This window comes from Miscanthus floridulus, chromosome 5, assembly GCF_019320115.1.
Source record: "Miscanthus floridulus cultivar M001 chromosome 5, ASM1932011v1, whole genome shotgun sequence".
NCBI lineage: Eukaryota > Viridiplantae > Streptophyta > Magnoliopsida > Poales > Poaceae > Miscanthus > Miscanthus floridulus.
Genome location: NC_089584.1, coordinates 147,211,080 through 147,228,578, shown reverse-complemented (window position 1 = coordinate 147,228,578; position 17,499 = coordinate 147,211,080). Strand labels below are relative to the sequence as shown.

At 47.4% G+C, this 17,499-nt stretch overlaps 1 protein-coding gene and 1 pseudogene across 2 annotated transcripts; both read right to left on the bottom strand.

Annotated features, from left to right (window-relative positions):
* Positions 1–5,649: 5,649 nt before the first annotated feature.
* On the bottom strand, positions 5,650–10,026 carry LOC136451114 (probably inactive leucine-rich repeat receptor-like protein kinase At3g28040; annotated as a pseudogene).
* Positions 10,027–10,172: 146 nt separating this feature from the next.
* Positions 10,173–16,285, bottom strand: LOC136451116 (probable NAD kinase 1). 2 transcript variants are annotated; one of them, XM_066451862.1, is made up of 11 exons: positions 15,976–16,285; positions 15,705–15,821; positions 14,806–14,986; positions 14,562–14,681; positions 13,817–14,109; positions 13,600–13,694; positions 13,222–13,328; positions 12,370–12,443; positions 11,540–11,618; positions 11,055–11,362; positions 10,173–10,901 (listed from the first exon to the last, which is right to left on the bottom strand). In XM_066451862.1, the coding sequence occupies exons 1-11, from the start codon at positions 16,000–16,002 to the stop codon at positions 10,596–10,598; spliced, it is 1,707 nt and encodes a 568-aa protein (XP_066307959.1). In that variant the 5' UTR covers positions 16,003–16,285; the 3' UTR covers positions 10,173–10,595. The 2 variants fall into 2 exon arrangements, with proteins under 2 accessions (XP_066307959.1, XP_066307960.1); XM_066451863.1 differs by lacking the exon at positions 15,705–15,821 and having other exon boundaries at positions 15,976–16,282.
* Between the last annotated feature and the right edge of the window lie 1,214 nt (positions 16,286–17,499).

The window sequence follows — 17,499 nt, the reverse complement described above, 5'->3', positions numbered from 1 at the left end:
TCTATCTAGCTAAATTGTGAGCCTCTCATGAACAAAAAAGTAGCCCATCGAAACTTTCTTCTATTTGAGATTGAGATTTCCTTCAGAATTGTGATGTTAATGGCACAAGCTACCTTTCATTGATCCCTTTCACTTTCACCACAACCGAAGCATCTGATGCAATGTAAATTCTTTGTAAGTTCAAATGTACTGCCAGTGACATAGCTTCGCAGCACGCCACGCGGCTAGGCCTGAACTTCCACTGATGACGATAGCAGAGATAAGGCTAGCTAAATTTTGAGCCTCTCATGCACAAAAGTAGCCCATCTGAAACTTTCTTCGATTTGAGATTTCCTTCATGTTAATGGCACAAGCTACCTTTCATTGATCCCTTTCGCCACAGCTCAAACATCTGATGCAATGTATATTCTTTGTAAGTTTAAATCTGCTGCCAGTGACAAAGCTTCTACCGTGGCTGGGCCTGAACTTCCACTGATGACAGAAGAGCCCTAGTAAAGTCCTTGTTGATTTCTACAAATGACTGAAACTGCTCCTCTGTTACTTTCCCTTGCCATTTTTCCTTCCCCGCCAGAATTTTCGGATCAAAGAATTAATGTGTTCACAGATGCCTCGCGGTAATTTGATACAGGCCATAGGGATTGCTTGCGCCACAGACTTGATTAAAACCTCCTTTCCTCCTGCAGATAAACATTGCTCCATCCATCCTTGAATTCTATTTAATCTACACTCTATCTTTAAAGATACTTGAAAGAGCCATTTTTGGATTCTGATTCTGGTTGTCTCCCTGCACGCGCGGGCAGTGTTCGTTGGTGGGCGGCGGCCGGCCACTGTGGACTCCGTCGCCTGCCGCTCCGCACCTGCTCTGCCGACGTCAAACGTTGGTCAGGGACTCAGGGTGGTTGAGTGCCTGCCTGGTGGGCCGCGCTGTTGTTTATTGCCTGCTGGGCCGTGCGCATGCTTGGGCAAGGCGTGAGATTGGCAGCATAGCGTGCAAGGGGACCTGAGAGGTCCAAACGTCCAGTTCAAATGTCCACCATCTATATTTTTTTCTTAATCAAGTTACAATCTTGCGAATTAATGTTTGCAAAATTTTCTTTTGATCCCTCATGGATAAATCTGATTTTGGTCCTCTCCCCCAACTTATAGAAACATTTTGCTTTTTTCATTCTGAGCGGCTTAATTATACAGTCGACTTTATCCAACGACGTAGTGTCACGTCTGTCAGCAACAGGAATAAATCAAACTACGCTACCGGTTGGTTGGGTTACTTGTGGTGAAACCTGCTCATCCTCGACTTGGTACGGGTGCTCGCATTTTTCTGAATTTATTTCAAGATTTATCGGCTCTATGCTTTCAATGGTAGGCGACATCCCCATCAACAGCGAGGCCCTTGTGGTAACTTCGTGAATCTCAAGATCTGTTGACTCGATCTTTCAGAGGTGCTCGTAGGAGTAGGGTTAGTGTGCGTGCGTATTGTGGGCGTCTACGTTGTATTGTGTAATTCTAAAAAAAATAGTTCAAAGGCAATATTTTTTCCCCAACAATATGCAATTGAAAATCCTAAAATCTGTTCAATCTTACAAATTTTGTTTTAGCTAAAAAAAATTTGAGACCACTTTCAGATTGTCCTAAAATCATATGCTTTATCTTATGGTTCTTACATTTTAAATATTTGAATCTTTTATGATCTCCTTTTAGCATTTATTTTGCTAGTAGACGCTCTTGTTATCTATTATAATTTTTTTACGTTAACAATCTAAACTCCTTACATCTGATATGTGTTCTGTCAATAATCATCGTTTCTGCCGAGCCAAAGTGTCTACCATAGAGTAGAAGATCCAACTAAATATATATAGATCTTTGTTCACCATTTAAACTTGCAACCCAAATTCCAAACATGTGCTTAGAGCGTGTAAGTGTACTACCCAATGTGATATTTGTACCACCCTCCAAAAACAAACAAGGCCCCGTTTGAATCTTGGAATTGAATTTATTTTAATAATAATAATTTAGACATATATTAATTAAGCTAATATGGTTGTATATGTATCATATTTGTATATTATTGTTGGCTATACGAGATAGATACTTATGTGTTGCATTTCTACCGTAGGGGAGCGAGTTGAAGAGCGTGTTATAAGTTGCAAAGTAAAAACATAGAATGATGATCTATAGAATCAATTTGCATGTCCCACCCTATGAATTTGAGATAGGCTTATATGTGAACTTTGGAAAAGTGGTGGAATGTCAAATTTCAAGCCAAATAACATAATTGTTTAAGTAGATTTTAATTCCTCCAAATGAAAGGATCCAAATGGGCCCTGAGTGACCATAGGTATTCTCAAGTTCAAAATTCAAATCAAATAGATATTCAAAACTGCTTGTCGCAGTACTAGGACGAGTACCACTTACAGTGGCGCGGAGCAAAGGGGAGGAAGCTAGGGTGAAAAAGAAGAAGAAAAAAAAAACTAGAGCGTCGGCACGGCAGCATATGGACGTGTGCAACAACGAGAAAACAGACGAAGCTTTCCCGTTCGCCACAACTACCGGCACTCTGTCCTGTATGGCGTTGCCCTGTTGTCTGCATCTCCAGTCGCAAATTCCGTCATTCTGTGACCCCGTGTTCCGAGACGAACAGAGGAGTATGAAATTACATCAAGTACTGCTACGTGTGGTAATGGTATGGTAGCTTTGAAAAGCCAAACCCTCAGCTCATGGCACGGCACTGTGCAGGTATCACGTAGTATCAGTGACACTGTGACACTGCTGGTACCGAGAAGACACAGAACTAATGCGGTTTCTGCTGTCGGTCTCTGCCTTGTTGCGATGCGAAACAACATTTTTTTCTTGTACACGTGTTCTCTAAGACTCGGGCACTCAGCTGTGTTAGTACTTGTTTTTAACAGTTCACCGTCACCCCCAAGCTTCGGCATCTTGCTTCCAGTTTCAAACTCTGAAGGGGATGACATTATGTGCTCCAGAAAACGTAGGGACAGATTTCAGCACTTGTTCTCAAAATTAAGGCTCTAAATGGTTGGGAATTTGGGATAAAGTCCTGAAATGACTTGTCCCTGGATTTGTTTAACTTTCGCGAACACTAGCGACCATGCATGACATGAGATTAAAAGCCAGAAATGATCAGCATCTCCATTATAGTCCCTTTGTTCGAAACAATAAAAAAAAACTTGCTGTTAGGACAAAATTTTACCAGACCTTAATTAAATAAAAATCATAAACATCAATAACTATTACTCCCTACGTTTCAAATTATAAGACGTTTTGACTTTTTTAAATACATAACTTTAGTTATACACTTAGATATGCATTATGTTTTGATACATCGTAAAAAACAATGTAACTAGAAAAATCAAAACGTCTTATAATTTGGAAGGACATGAGTACATCTTTATCAATAAAAGTCAATAACTATTACATTATTTACTTTTTAAAATGCATACATTTGTAATACTTGCAAAATCTTTTAAAGTTGAAGGATAAAAAAATATACTCTTAAAAAGATAGTATTTCCTCCATTTTAAATTATAAGACGCTTTGATTTTTCTAAATACATTATGTTTATTAGGTAACTAGACGTAGTGTGTATCTAAGTGCATAGCAAAAGTTAGAGTCTGTTTGAATACCTCAACTAAAGTTTAGTCACCTAAAGTTTAGTCCATATGTATCAAACATGTGAACTAAAAGTGGACTAAGCTTAGTTTCTACTCCAACTTTCCATTAGTCCATTAGTTGGCAAATGTGGACTAAAGGTGTCCATGAGTCTATAAGTAGTTTTTCTTTAGTTCACTTTTAGTCCATGTATCCAAAGTCCAAACACCACTTGACTAAAAGTCATCTACATAAACTTTAGCTCAACTGAATTTTAGTCCATCTAAACATTAGTTTTAAATCATCCAGGCCATTATATATATCTAGAAAAGTGAAATCATTTTATAATTTGGAATGGAGAGAGAAATGAAGTAATAGGTGCCAAATACCGTACTCGAAGCAGTGTAGGTGCAATCATGCAGATCAGGATCTCTGGCCTGTGGATAGTGTTGCACGTGCCATGGAACCTGTACTCCCTCGGTCCTAAATAATAGAGTCACTATAAAAATTATGTTGGTCAAACTTTTTTAACTTTGACTAGGTTTATAAAAAATACGTGTAATATTTATATCTCCAAATAAATTTATTATGAAAGTATATTCAACGATCTATCTAATTGTACTAATTATATATTATAAATATTAATATTTTATTAAATATATTTGGTCAAAGTTAAAAATTATTGATTTCTGGGAAGACACCCTTTTTCGCAATGCAAGGGCGTGCTGCTGACTGCTGAGCATGGCAACTATATATCCGCATCTAATTGCACGCACTAGGTACGGGGTCAATCATATGATACCACGGGTCCAAAGTGCAACGAAACAGTGGCATGTCGAAAAAGGGTAGATTAAACTGACAGGTCAAGAAAGGTGAAAGTGGGATCGGACCAAATAGTATAGACAGTGGTCCGATTCTGAATATGCATGGCGCCCACTAGGGCTGCATGCTCGCCTAACCTTGCTGCCTTGCCTCCCTTGAGGAGTTAACCTGCATGAGATGAGTGAAATTCGTGTGTATTTGGTAGCGTTTCGGTTCTTATAGAAATGTTTAGGATTTAGATTCTCTTCAGAGACGCTTCTCTGATGAATCAAAAATCATTTCGTGAAACCGTTTAGCTAGTTTGTTGGATTCTTAAAACTAGAATGAGAAGAAATCAGATTTTAATTTTATCGAGGATATGAAACGTGTCTCAACAAACACATCCGGACTCCGTAGAAATACAAGGATCAGTTAAGCTAGGTAGGTAACTTATTAAGTCTCTGGATACAATACAAACTGAAGATGGGAACAGCGAAGACCAAGACAAGTAGCTGCAATCCGCAAGTTGTGGCAAAACATGTCCCTCCAGTTTGGAAGTTCTTATAACTCTTTTGCTCGCAGAACTGTACATTCACTTCAGTGACACAAGATAAAAGAGCTGCTGCATGTATCCAGCAGCATCTATTCCGTATCAGACGAGCGTGGTGTTGCATTGTCCACATCATCTTCCTCCACTGCACTACATGCATATATGTGGAACGGAACAGATGTCAATCTGATCAGAATATGGCCCAGCCGCCGTCCAAGCAATATATAATAATAATGGCGCCAAACCTGCATAATAATGCATTTCCAAGATCCTGATGCTTTGCCGTGTAGGCTGGTGGACCCGGGGCCCGGACTCAGGTACGCACACTTTCGCTGTGCGCTCACATGCTACTCCATGAGCATCATGGCAACAAGACGACGGCTGAGCAAGACAACAAGGAAGAACTGCAGTAGCAACGCTGGCTGCCACTGCCTGCCTGCAACTACAACTCACCCACCGGCCGGCGAGACGTACGTGTCAACCTGTAAGAACGGCAACTACAACAGCAGTGGAATTGTAGAAAGAAGGCAGGCGTTCTGAGATGAGTTGACATCCATTCCATCCATCCAAAAGCGAGGTGAGGAGAAGCAGAGGGGGCGTTTAGTTTCCACCAAAATCTAAACTTTGGCACTACGTAAAAAGAAGATTTCCCATCACATCAAACTTGCGATACATGCATGGAGTATTAAATATTGACGAAATCAAAAACTAATTACACAGTTTGGTAGTACTTTACGAGACGAACGTTTTGAGCCTAATTAGTCAACGATTGGACAATTATTATCAAACACAAACGAATGATACAGTGCTACAGTATTACGGCGGCGCCAACTTCGAGCAGCTAAACAAGGGCAGAGCTGGAGAAAATTGCCAAATTGGCACGTACACAGTGCAGCAGCAGTAGAGCTGAATGAATGAACATGCATGGAAAAGGAGATGGAGCTAGGAGTAACCTGCCCTACTGTGGTTGCTATGCTACACTAGCATGAATGCACATAGTACTTGCAGCCTTGCAGGCTGCAGCAGGCCAGGCCAGGGGATGAGAGATGCCGTTGCTTGCATGGCATCCAGGGATGACATGCCGTTGCTTGCATGCCAACGCCCAACGGACACGGCTGGGACGTTGTTGGTTGGCCGTGACTCGTGACTGACAGTCAGGATGGATCAGAAGGAGGAGGCTTCCATTCTGCCACCGCCGCCCACGGGCGCCTTGATGACCTGCAGGATCTGGACCACCTCCGCCATGGACGGCCGGTTGGACGGGATCTGCGACGTGCACACCATGCCCAGCTTCAGCACCGGCAGCACCTCCTCCTCCGGGACGTGCCCGCCCATGCCCGGGTCCACGCACTCCAGCGCGTTGCCGTGCTCCAGCAGGACGCGCACCTGGTCCATGAGCACCACCACGTCGTCGTCGCCGTACTCCACGGCGCGCCGCCCCGTCACCAGCTCCAGGATCAGCACGCCCAGCCCGTAGATGTCGCACTTCTCGTTCACACGCAGGCTCTGGCACGCCAGCTCCGGCGCCACGTACCCCATCCCGCCGCCCGCATGGAACCGGCTGCCGACGCCGGCCGCCAGCTTCCCCGGCAGCAGCCGCGCCAGCCCGAAGTCGCCCACCGCCGGGTTGCACTCATCGTCCAGCAGGAAGATGTTGCTCGGCTTCACGTTGTAGTGGACCAGCGGCGGCCGGAACGCCTGGTGCAGGTGTGCCAGCGCCCGCGCCGTCCCGGACACCACGCGGAACCGCTCCTCCCACGTCATCGGCGGCAACTCCTCACGGCCGTGCAGCCGCGCCTCCAGGCTGCCGTGCGCCGCGTAGTCCGTGATCAGCAGCTGCAGCTGCGGCGTCCAGTAGTAGCCCTTGAGCGGCAGCAGGTTCGGGTGCCGCGCCTTCCCCAGCACGCGCACCTCCCGCTCGAACTCCTCGCGCGACCGCACCGTGTTCGCCGCCACCAGCCTCTTCACCGCCACCACGCGGCCGTCGCCCACGGGAGCGCGGTACACCGTGCCGAACGCGCCACGCCCGATCTCCGTCGCCTTGCTCAGCAGCGCGTTCGGCGCCGGCCACCAGGTCCTCCGACCGGAGGCTGCTCCCGGGACCGAACGTCACCATCTTGCCGGCGGCGAGCTTGCCCTTGCCCTTTCCCCCGGGTGGCGGCGACGACGGCGACTTGGTCGTCGTGCTGGCGGTGACGATGCTCTCGTCCACCTCCTTCTTCTGGTCGTGGCCAAGGCCACCACCACCCGCCGCCTCGGCCCGCCGCCGGGCCGACACGTTCAGCAGCGTGATCACGATGACGCCGAGGACGATCGCGACCGCCGCGCAGATGGCCACCATGGCGGACACGCTTAGGAACCGCCGCTTCCTCGGCGCCCCCACGCCGCCGCCGTTCGTCTTCAGGTTGTTGTCACCGCCGCCGGCCCCGCCGTGCGGGTACTCGTTGGGGTCCAGCACCAGCGGCTTGGGCACGTTCATCCTGCACGGCTCCGCCACCAGCGGGCTGCAGATGCCCAGGTTGCCCTCCAGCGCGCTCGCGTCCAGGCTCTGGAACACGCCCGACGCCGGCAGCCGCCCCACCAGGCGGTTGTGCGAGATGTTCACGGCCAGCAGGTTCTCCAGCCTGCCCAGCTGCGCCGGGATCTCGCCGCTCAGGTTGTTGTACTCCAGCCGCAGGATCTCCAGCTTCTTCAGCTCCGAGATGCCCGCCGGGATCGGCCCCGTCAAGCCGTTGCGCCCCAAGCTCCTGCAGTGCATGCATAAACCACCATGGTCAAACGGACGCGACGTGACGTGTCGTGAACTCGTGATCGTGACACACTGCAACGCAACACAACTACACAAGTAGCAACACTTACAGGAGGTACAGGGAAGAACAGTTCCCGATGCTGTCCGGGATGGGGTCGGAGAGGGAGTTGCCGTCGAGCTGGAGCACGGCGAGGCTACCGGACTCGCAGAGGTCGGCGGGCATGGCGCCGTACAGCCCCGTGCTACGCAGGTCGAGCACCGTCAGGTTGCGGAGCAGGCCGAGCTCCGGCGGCAGCGGAGCGCGGAGGTCGTTGCGGGACAGGTTGAGGTACCGGAGCTTGAAGAAGAGCGACATCTCCGTGGGGATGCCACCGGTGAGCTTGTTGTCGGAGAGGTCAAGCCACTGCAGCGTCTCCGCCAGCCTTGTCGAGCCGGACGGCAGGACGCCCGAGAGCGCGTTGGACGACACGTCGAGCGTCTCGAGCCCGACGTCGAACAGAGCGTCCGGGATGCTGCCGCTGAGGCTGTTTCCCCTCAGGTGCAGCTCGGCGAGCTTGGTGCACCCGGACATGGAGGCCGGGACGGCGCCGGAGAGCTGGTTCCTGGACAGGCTCAGGTACTTGAGCGCCTTGAGGTCGCCGAGCGAGTCCGGCAAGCTTCCGGTGAGCGCGTTGTCGGATAAGTCCAGGTGCTGCACCGCGGCCAGCTTGCCGAGCCAAGCGGGGACGTCGCCGGAGAGCCGGTTGCCGGACGCGGAGAAGTAGACGAGCGAGCCGAGCTGGCCGATGGAGTCAGGGAGGTGACCATCGAACGCGTTGGCGCTGAGGTCAATGGTGCTGAGGTGCGGGCACAGGCCGATGTCCGCGGGGACGGCGCCGGAGAACCGGTTGCCGCTGAGGCTGAGGGTCTTGAGGTTGTGGAGCCTAGCAATGCCGTCGGTGACGGGGCCGGAGAACTGGTTGCAGGAGAGGTCGAGCGTGCGCAGGCGCTCGAGCGGCCAGAGCGCGCCCGCGAAGTCGGGCGAGCCGGAGAGCTGGTTGCCGGACACGTTGAGGTGGAGCAGGAGCGGGCTCCCGGCCGCCAGCCCCTCCAGCACGGGGCCGGAGAACTGGTTGCTGGACAGCACGAGGAACCGGAGCGTGCGCGGGAAGGCGGGCGGAAGCGGGCCGGAGAAGGCGTTGCCGGTGAGGTCGAGGTAGCGGAGGGAGGCGAGGCGCGCGACGTCGTCGGGAAGCGGGCCGGAGAAGGCGTTGTAGGAGAGGTCGAGCGAGCGGAGGGAGGCGAGGAGGGAGAACCCCTGCGGGAGCGCGCCGGAGAGGTTGTTGCGGGCGAGGGAGAGGTCCTGGAGCGCCGGCAGGCGGTCGAGGCCCCGCGGCATGCTGCCGGACAGCGCGAGCCCGTCGAGCGCGAGGCGGAGCACGCGGGAGGTGGCCGGGTCGCACTCCACGCGCGCCCACCCGCAGGGCGTCGCGTCCGACTCCGTCCACGTGGCCAGCGCGCCGGTCGGGTCGGACAGCGACGACTTGAACACCACCAGCCCTAGCACCTCCTCGTTCACCGTCATCGGCATGTCGGCCTTCGTCGCTGGTGGCGCGCCACCAATGAGCAGCAGGAGGAGGAGGAGGAGAGCAGGCGGGGAGGTGGCTGTAGTAGTGGCCATTTCTGCAGGCTGCAGCTGCGGGTGCAGAATGTTTCTGGGACGGGATAGATATGGTGGCGGTGAGTCGGTGACGACGACGGTGGCTGGCAGTAGATGAGATCTAGTGGCGCGGAAGAGGAGGGGGTAGTGTAGTGGTACCGGCGCCGAGCTGTGTTTTGGGGGTGTGCATGGTGGAGGCATCCATCGGAGGCGGGGAGAGGAGGAAGGGCGCGTCGTTGGATTGGATTGCCCGTGACTCGCGAGTAGGGGGTAGGTTTGGACAGAAGGAAAGCAACAAAGGACTTCACGTTCTCCGGTCCGGGCCCGGTCCTCGGGTTGGCCATGGCCATGCCACCCCGCCCCCGCCTCTGTGACGCTGGGCGGTGGGGAAGCCGGAGGAATCCATCTCGCCGGAACACGACACCGCACGGCGATAGAGGCGACGACGCGCGCGCGCGCACAAGCTCGCTACTGGACTACATACACTCTGCAGCTGTGGAAAGGGATTGGTTAAAGAATCATACGCCGGCCGTTTTTAATTTCTATACTCGGCCTTTAATTCGGGCAAAAGCAGCCGCAGAATCACGTCGAAAGCTACTCAACTTTTGTTAATCCTGATCACGGATTCAAAACGCGTGACCGATCGCCCTCGCCCCTCAACTCCAAGTGGGCAGCAGGCACCCATCTGGCCGTCACAGGAGCAGCAGCAGAGCATGCCCACTCCATGACTCCATTCATCAGTTCAGTTATCAGCATGGAAGCTGAAAAAGGGACGGAGGCTTCCCCATCCATCGTCACAAGTGCCCAGATCGCATGACTACAAGCTGTAACAGAAGCTGCCATCTCATAGTGTATGGCTCGCGGATTATTTCATTCAGATCTGGGGAGCATCACATGTATACATGCATACTTTGGTGGTGTATTATTCAACATGTTCAGTCGTTGCCATCCATATCTATCTATCTCACCCCATACTTTATCCGGAATCAGTGTACATATCTTCTGCCACGTGTGCTATAATCGAGCACTGAAGCACAGAAATGCATGGCCATGGCTATATATTTGGACTCTGCACTATACCTCATATCTAAACGCACGCAACTTTGTATACATTTATAAGTAAGTAATGGAACGGTAAAGGTGAGCACCCTCGAGTAGGTACAGTTATTCCTCTTGATGTTAGCTGCACTTTGAGGATTCCCAGCTTGAATTCTGGCACTGGACTGATATATAACTGAAAAACTGTTGAATCAATCACGCGGGCCATCAAATGACTGGGATTTCCTCAAGTTCCAGTGGAGGCCCTCATGGATGCTGCGGAGGAAATCGGTGGTCGAGTCCACAAGGCAGGCTGTGGGCACAGGCCAAGGGGAAATGCTGCAGATCAGGGCGTCACCGGGCGATAGCTGCTGTCGATCTTTGCCATCGAAGGATGCCCAGGCATTCCCCCTGCTGTTGTACGGCACTTGAACGCGGAGAGTCACGTATTCAGGCAGAATCAAAGGTCTGAATGACAAGGAATGCGGACAGATTGGGGTGAAAAGGATCCCTGGGACCTGCAAAGTCCAGCTAGACATTAGAAACCACGACGAAATGGCAGGATGGACAAGTAATGCTGAGCCCCCACTGGAAGAAGATTTGTGTAACAATCCAAACACGAAGACTGAAATTGGCCAATTAACGCCATATAAATCAATTGGGGGCCATACCTGAGGATGAACCATGGACCCTCCAGCTGCTAATGAATATGCTGTACTTCCAGATGTGGTTGATATGATTAGTCCATCTCCTTGTACACAAGTAACAAAAGAACTGTCACAGTAGACTTCCAGGTTGGTAAGGTAAGATGATATTCCTCGGTCAATTGTAACTTCGTTTAACACTAAGAATGGCTCCTCAGTCACGATTTCATCCTTTGCCGCGTCACGTATTACATGACACTGTATTCGGTTTCTCAGCGTGATGCTAAATGGCCCGTTCAGCACATTGTCCAACAACTCACGGTATTGCTCGCTTGCTGAAAAAAAATGTTAAGGACAACACAATAGATAAAAACAGGACTGTCAATTGGATAGAAGAAAGCTTCACATGCAATTTATTGTCCAACAGAAATAGGTTTTCCGAGATCCAGTAAAATCCAGCTGTTCTAGGTTATTATTGCATAGAGCGTGTTAGCACTGGTGATAAAGGATACGGAAAGGCGTCATAAAGCCCAGTGATCCCAGGGCAAATGCAACAACTGGAGGAACTGGTCCTTTGAACAACGATGCAGCCTGTTAAGAGGGATCCAGAAAATTTCTAGTTTCAGTTGGAGAGCAGTTGAGTAAAATAAAAACTAAGTGAAACTACAAGTCCAAATAAACATACGAGAATATTATCAGAATAAGCATAGACACTCAAGCTGTCCAGCAGTTGGCAGGCAGGCAACATGCAAAATACTAACATTAAATAAAACATCTAAAATATGGAACATGTAAGCTACTAAGGTGGTTCCCACAGTGAATTGTATTAGTACTCTTCACTTTATTATTGAAAATTCACCTGAATAAGAACTGCCATCTTCCATAGAAAAGCAAGACTACCATAAATTTGGCTTGGACAGCACATTGTCATGACCATTCCTGGAGGGATCTACAGACCTTCAATTTCGGATGTTATGTTACCACGTAAACTATATGTGTCCAAAAATGGGAGTTTCTGTGAAATAGTCTATCGTCCAAATGTTCGGATCAGATCAAAGTTTAGCTGGTTGAGGCAAAGCCAGTCAACTGACTCCAAGGTCCATGCGATCCTCCTAAGGCTCCGCATATTCAAAAAATCATCACAGGAGTAATAATTTGTTTTTGAATCTTAAAAAGTATGTAGGATGAAGCTCCACACTGACATGACAAGGGAACAAATAGGAACCTCAGAAACTGAAGGTATCACTATATCAAAATAGATTAAAAAAAGAAGCTTCAAAGTCCAGATAACATTTTGCAAGGGTGCATCACAATTGAAATATAAAAGAAAATGGATGCGTACCCACAGAACAGTTCCATCACCGCCAAGAGTTACAATTAGATCAACCTTTGTATGCAGCATCTTTATCTCCTCATCTATACGAGTTGGCCAGAACACGGGAAGTGATATGTCAATAGAATGATTGTAGGAACAATCTAGATAGATCTAAAACATGACAATACAAATGTAGAAGATGAAGAATGCTGATGAATAAAAAACTACAGTGGAAAAGTATGTTTTTATGCTAAATGGATTAAGTTTTTTTGAAAACATTAAATGTAGGAGTACTACTAAGGTTTACAACTGTAAGACAGCTGCTGCTGCTGCACATGCAACATGCACGACTCAAACAAGTTCTGCATCATTCATAGTGATACAAACACAGCTTAATACTGTGCTCAGTGACCAACCCAGGTTCATTTCCTCCATATTTCATAAATATGTTGGAGGGGGCAATCTCTCCCTTCCAATCTGTCTTTTTTTTTACCGTGCGCAGTTTAGGACAAAGAATGTGTTACTAAAAAGACAGCATTGTGGTCTGACCAGTAAGGTTGGATTTGAGAACATCAGCATCCATAAACTCTCTCCACAATAGTAATATGCATTGCAAATTACATGGGTAAATTGGATAACAGAACATCAACATACAAATAACAAGATGAGGCAGAAACTTCATATAACCTGAGCAGCGCTAGAGTCTTTCAAAAGCATGTATAAGCTATCCATAAACACTCTCCAAATTACTATACCTTATTAATTAATTTATTCAATTCCCATCACAAAAAGAAAAAATATCTTCTTGAGTAATCTATGTCCTGAACTGCTAATCTGGAGCACATGGAAGAAGCGCATCACATAAGTTAAACCTCTTACCATCATCCCATGTTTGGACGAAGTTGTAGTAGGAATCCCCTGTTAGAAGTTCCTTTTTAACACGTGGTTCAACAAAGATGTTTGTATTTTTATGCTCCCTAAGCCATCTGCGGAAAAATAATTCAAAACCTTTCAATGGCGTGAGCACAATATACAGGCTACCTGTGCAGTAGCATATAACCCATGTAAGTTGTGATTCATCAGGCACAAAAACATATCAAGGGTGTTGATTTCTAAAAATATTGAATTATGTCATTTAAGACAATTTGGTTTTCATATGGTACAGTGTGACAGCATTTGTAACTCAGAATTATGGAAAAATTACTAAGTATATTAATGGATAAGTAGTGGTGATGCAAAGTAGGGAAGAGAACACACCTGACCATTTCAGCACAAAGAACACGCACAGAGTTGGAATTCGGTTTGGTAATGAAAAGCACTGTTTGTGGCGGTGATTCCCATTTCAGTAAGATCTGAAAGTGAAGTATTTGTCATCATTGGAAGAGAGAGGAGCAAAAGTGTGACAATTGTTTGGTAAAAATTTCTAGAACTATCTGCCATTCCAAAATGAATTGAACAGGACAAATGGACCAACCTGCTTATTGCTCCTTTCTGCAGTTGTTATATCACCTTTTTCAAAGGACACAAAATCATGCTTATGCTGACCATTTTTATCCCCATTACATCCCCATGAAAGTTTAAATGATGCCTTTCTCCCCACCACCTTGTGATTAGATCTTGGGATAGCTCCAGGAACTTCGTCCTGCAGAACCTCGTGTGCACATATACCATGCTTACCGCAACATCCTAATTGATCAGGTGCAGGTGTCTCCAGAGTCAGTTGGCTGGCCAGTTTGTCCAAGTCATTACTGATACAACTGTTGTAGCCTGCACAAGATAGAACTCGAGTTGCTCAAGAGAAACAAATAGTATATATGCAAAGCACAATATTAGAGTATTCCACAATGTAATACGTGTGTCTAATTTTGGGATCCATCCGATGATGCTATGATAGCCCCCACACCCTCAAGTCACAATTGAACATTGCAGGGGCCAGAGTCTAAAATTTGCTAAACCAACCATACCCCTTGCTGGATGGGCCTACGCATGTGTAGCAACCTGCTTGGAATTTTGTGGTTGCTTCACCAACTAAACCATCAAATGGAAAACATTGATAGCAACTTGAAGCAATAGCTCTTTCATTCCTATCTTAATTGAAAGGCAGAGCTCCTACCCAAGTTTTCAAACAAAAAACTTGAAGCAATAGTTAATGGATCGCTCAAGTTATGAGATTGTTTCACTAGAAGTAAAATCATCAATAGCAAATGCACAAATCTCACCTTTGATTTTACTCTGCAGCTTGTGCGCTGTCTCTAGTTCATACTTACGTTTCCACTCTGCTGCCTCTGCTTGAGCAGCAGCCTTCCCTTCAGCCACTCGTCGTAAGGCTTTTGCAACAGCTTCAAATTCACAAAAATTTATACCAATTATTATTTTAATAGTAAATGGAAGGTTCTACATATGTTTGTACTTTTGTAGTACATTTTAGGCTTCAGTCAAAGTAGAAATTATGTCTATTCTTACTTCTCATAGCTTCTGAAAACTCAACAAGGTGTGCATCGGTTGACCTGACAGGAGTTTGAGCAAGAAATTCATATGCTGCCTTCTCTGATTCTAGTGAAACAGCAGAACTAGCTGTAGAGATGGATCCATTTTCACTTTGATGTGAGGCCACGATATCTACATTTACTCTCTCATCAGAAACCTAAAATACAAGCAGGTGTGTCAGTGTGAATGTAAAACAATGGGACATCTGACGACTGTTTAAAAAAATAAACTCAACTGCCTCCAGAAATAAATGTATCCAGTCGTATAAGATTGCAATGACATATTTAGCTTAGTTTCAATTCACAGATAAGGCGTTGAGAGGTTTTCAGATAAATTCAGATTTAGACTCACCAAACTTTTGAACTCCATAACTAATACCCAATAAAATGCTGATCTATTTATTTAACTCAGAGCTTAAATAGGCTCAAACTGCAAAATGATGCAATGTTAAACTTGGAATATGTTAGCCTCGTATTTTCATGTGCATGACTCGGATTTGCAATCAGTGTGACTTTGTAGCTGAAATCGAATCACAAATTCAAGTTTCACATACTATGCAAATGCCTGTACTAAATACGTTTTTAAACAAATACACTAAAAACAACGGAATCAATCTTTTCCCCACAAATTGGGGAAAGGAGGTGGTCAAGCCCATTGGCATTTCTGGTCCAGGAACTCCCCAGCCTCGCAAGATAAGCTAGTTACTTAAAACACTTGTACGACAAAAACAGAAGACGTAAAACTCAAGGACACTCCAGCTAGTTAATTGGCCCGCCCTTACTACGCAATCGCACGACGAAGAACAGAGCTACGAGCGAGACGAACTCAGAGCGGGCACACATTACTTTGGGCCATCTATACATGTCTGCACGTACCGAGTCGAGCAATGATCTGATGCTCGGAGAAGCTGGGATCGGAATCGGCGCAGGGCTCAGGCCCCGGAACATGGAATCCGACGGCGCGAGCTGAACTTCCTCGGAGGACGACGGCTCCTGCCACACGGAAACCACGCATTCATCAGAACCAGCTAGACCAAACACTCCGTCGAAGCAAATTGGGCGGAAATCGGACGCCCAGCCGCCCGAACCGCCACCAGGAGTCGCCCCAGCGCAGCTAGCGCGGACGGATCGGGAGGAGCCGGCGTACCTTGTCGGCGAGCTCGTCGAGCGACATGGCGCCGCGATCCGGTCCGCTTCGCGTCCTCGCCGTCGCAGAGAACACCCCCTGTACTACTTGTTCTGCTCTTGGCTCCCGGTCCGGGGGCTTGGGTAGGCAGTGTACTTGGCCTCCGATTCGCGAGGTGGAGAGAGAAGGAGAAGAAGAGGTGGGTGGTGGACCGGTGGCCGGTGGGTGTGGTGCGAGGCGACGACACCGAAGCCGGTGACTCGGTGAGGAGCGCCACCTCTCCCCGCCCGGCGCGGCTATTTATCGGCTTCTGGTTTGACGCCGACGGGCGCTTGCCGGTGGGGCCCAGCTGCAGTGGGACGGTCGGCTTCCGGCTGACGCGTGCTGGGAAGGGAGCGGCATGGCGTCTGGAGCCTTCGTGGTTGCTGCCGGGGTCCACCACGCTTCTCGTTTCTTTTTCCTGATTTGGGAATTATTAAATTAATCGAATTATACCCCCCAACTTTTGGGGAGACAATGGGAGTATCCGTTGAAAGAAACTTTACACGGCGCATGTGCACCTGTGTGTACTCGTGCGAAGTAGATCTGCAGCCTAATTTCAAGCAATTCCTTTTGAATTCCTTTTTTATATGAATATATCATGTATGAAGTATGAATAAAACTGCTTGACCTCCCCACGAAAAAAAACGTATCTATAGCGTGCGATGAATTGAAAAAAAAAATTGATAGAGCATGAGAACCATGGTGTTAGAATCTAAAATCAGATTCCCAATATGGTTCGAATGCTATGGAACAAAATATTACAAGGGCTATGCACACTAGCCGATGGTGGAAAGATCAAGTGGTATGGTAGCCAACAAGTGTAAACTAACGTGATATCGCCGAACTATGCAACAGTAAATCATTCTCTTTTCCTTCGGCTCGATGCATAGGAATGTATGATGTATCTTATTTCTGTTTAAGTTTAAATAGTGTTGGATAAAATGTAGTATAAAGTTTAGTTTTCTTGAAAAATATATATGCCTAATCTCAAATCAAACGTATTTTTTTTCCAATTTCTATTTATAGGACCCTACCATGCATGAAATATGAACAAACTGCCTGACCTATAAAAAAGGGACAAGTGGGAACACATTGACACGAAATTTCCCTCAAAACGTATGTATTGGAAGAAGCTCCTGGTACTTAGTAGCTCTAGTGTGTGGTGAAAAAAATATCAAACCGCAGCCACCTAGAATCGAACCATGCATATTGGACCATGGTGTCATAATCCAAAATTGGATTCCAAATATGGTTCGATTGCTATGTAACAAAATATCAGAAGGGCTATGCACACTAGTTTATTGTGGGAGCATCAAGCAGTTCGATAGCCAGTGAGTGTAAACTAAAGTGATTTTGATTTTTTTTAAAATTCAGTGTAAGGACCAAAAAATCGATGCTTATACTGCGACCACCAAACTTGTACGACAGTAAATCAATCTCTTTTCCCTTGATTACGATGTGATATTGAAGCCTTGAAGGTGCCCTAGAACATAAGGTGGATCT

Excerpts from the sequence above, each read along its gene's own strand:
- LOC136451116 (XM_066451862.1), bottom strand. The coding sequence starts at position 16,002 with ATGTCGCTCGACGAGCTCGCCGACAAG. Across the intron at positions 14,987-15,704 it reads TCAGATCATTGCTCGACTCG|GTTTCTGATGAGAGAGTAAA; the intron begins GTACGTGCAGAC and ends CTTGTATTTTAG. Across the intron at positions 11,619-12,369 it reads GTGATGGAACTGTTCTGTGG|GCTGCATCGTTGTTCAAAGG; the intron begins GTACGCATCCAT and ends CCCTCTTAACAG.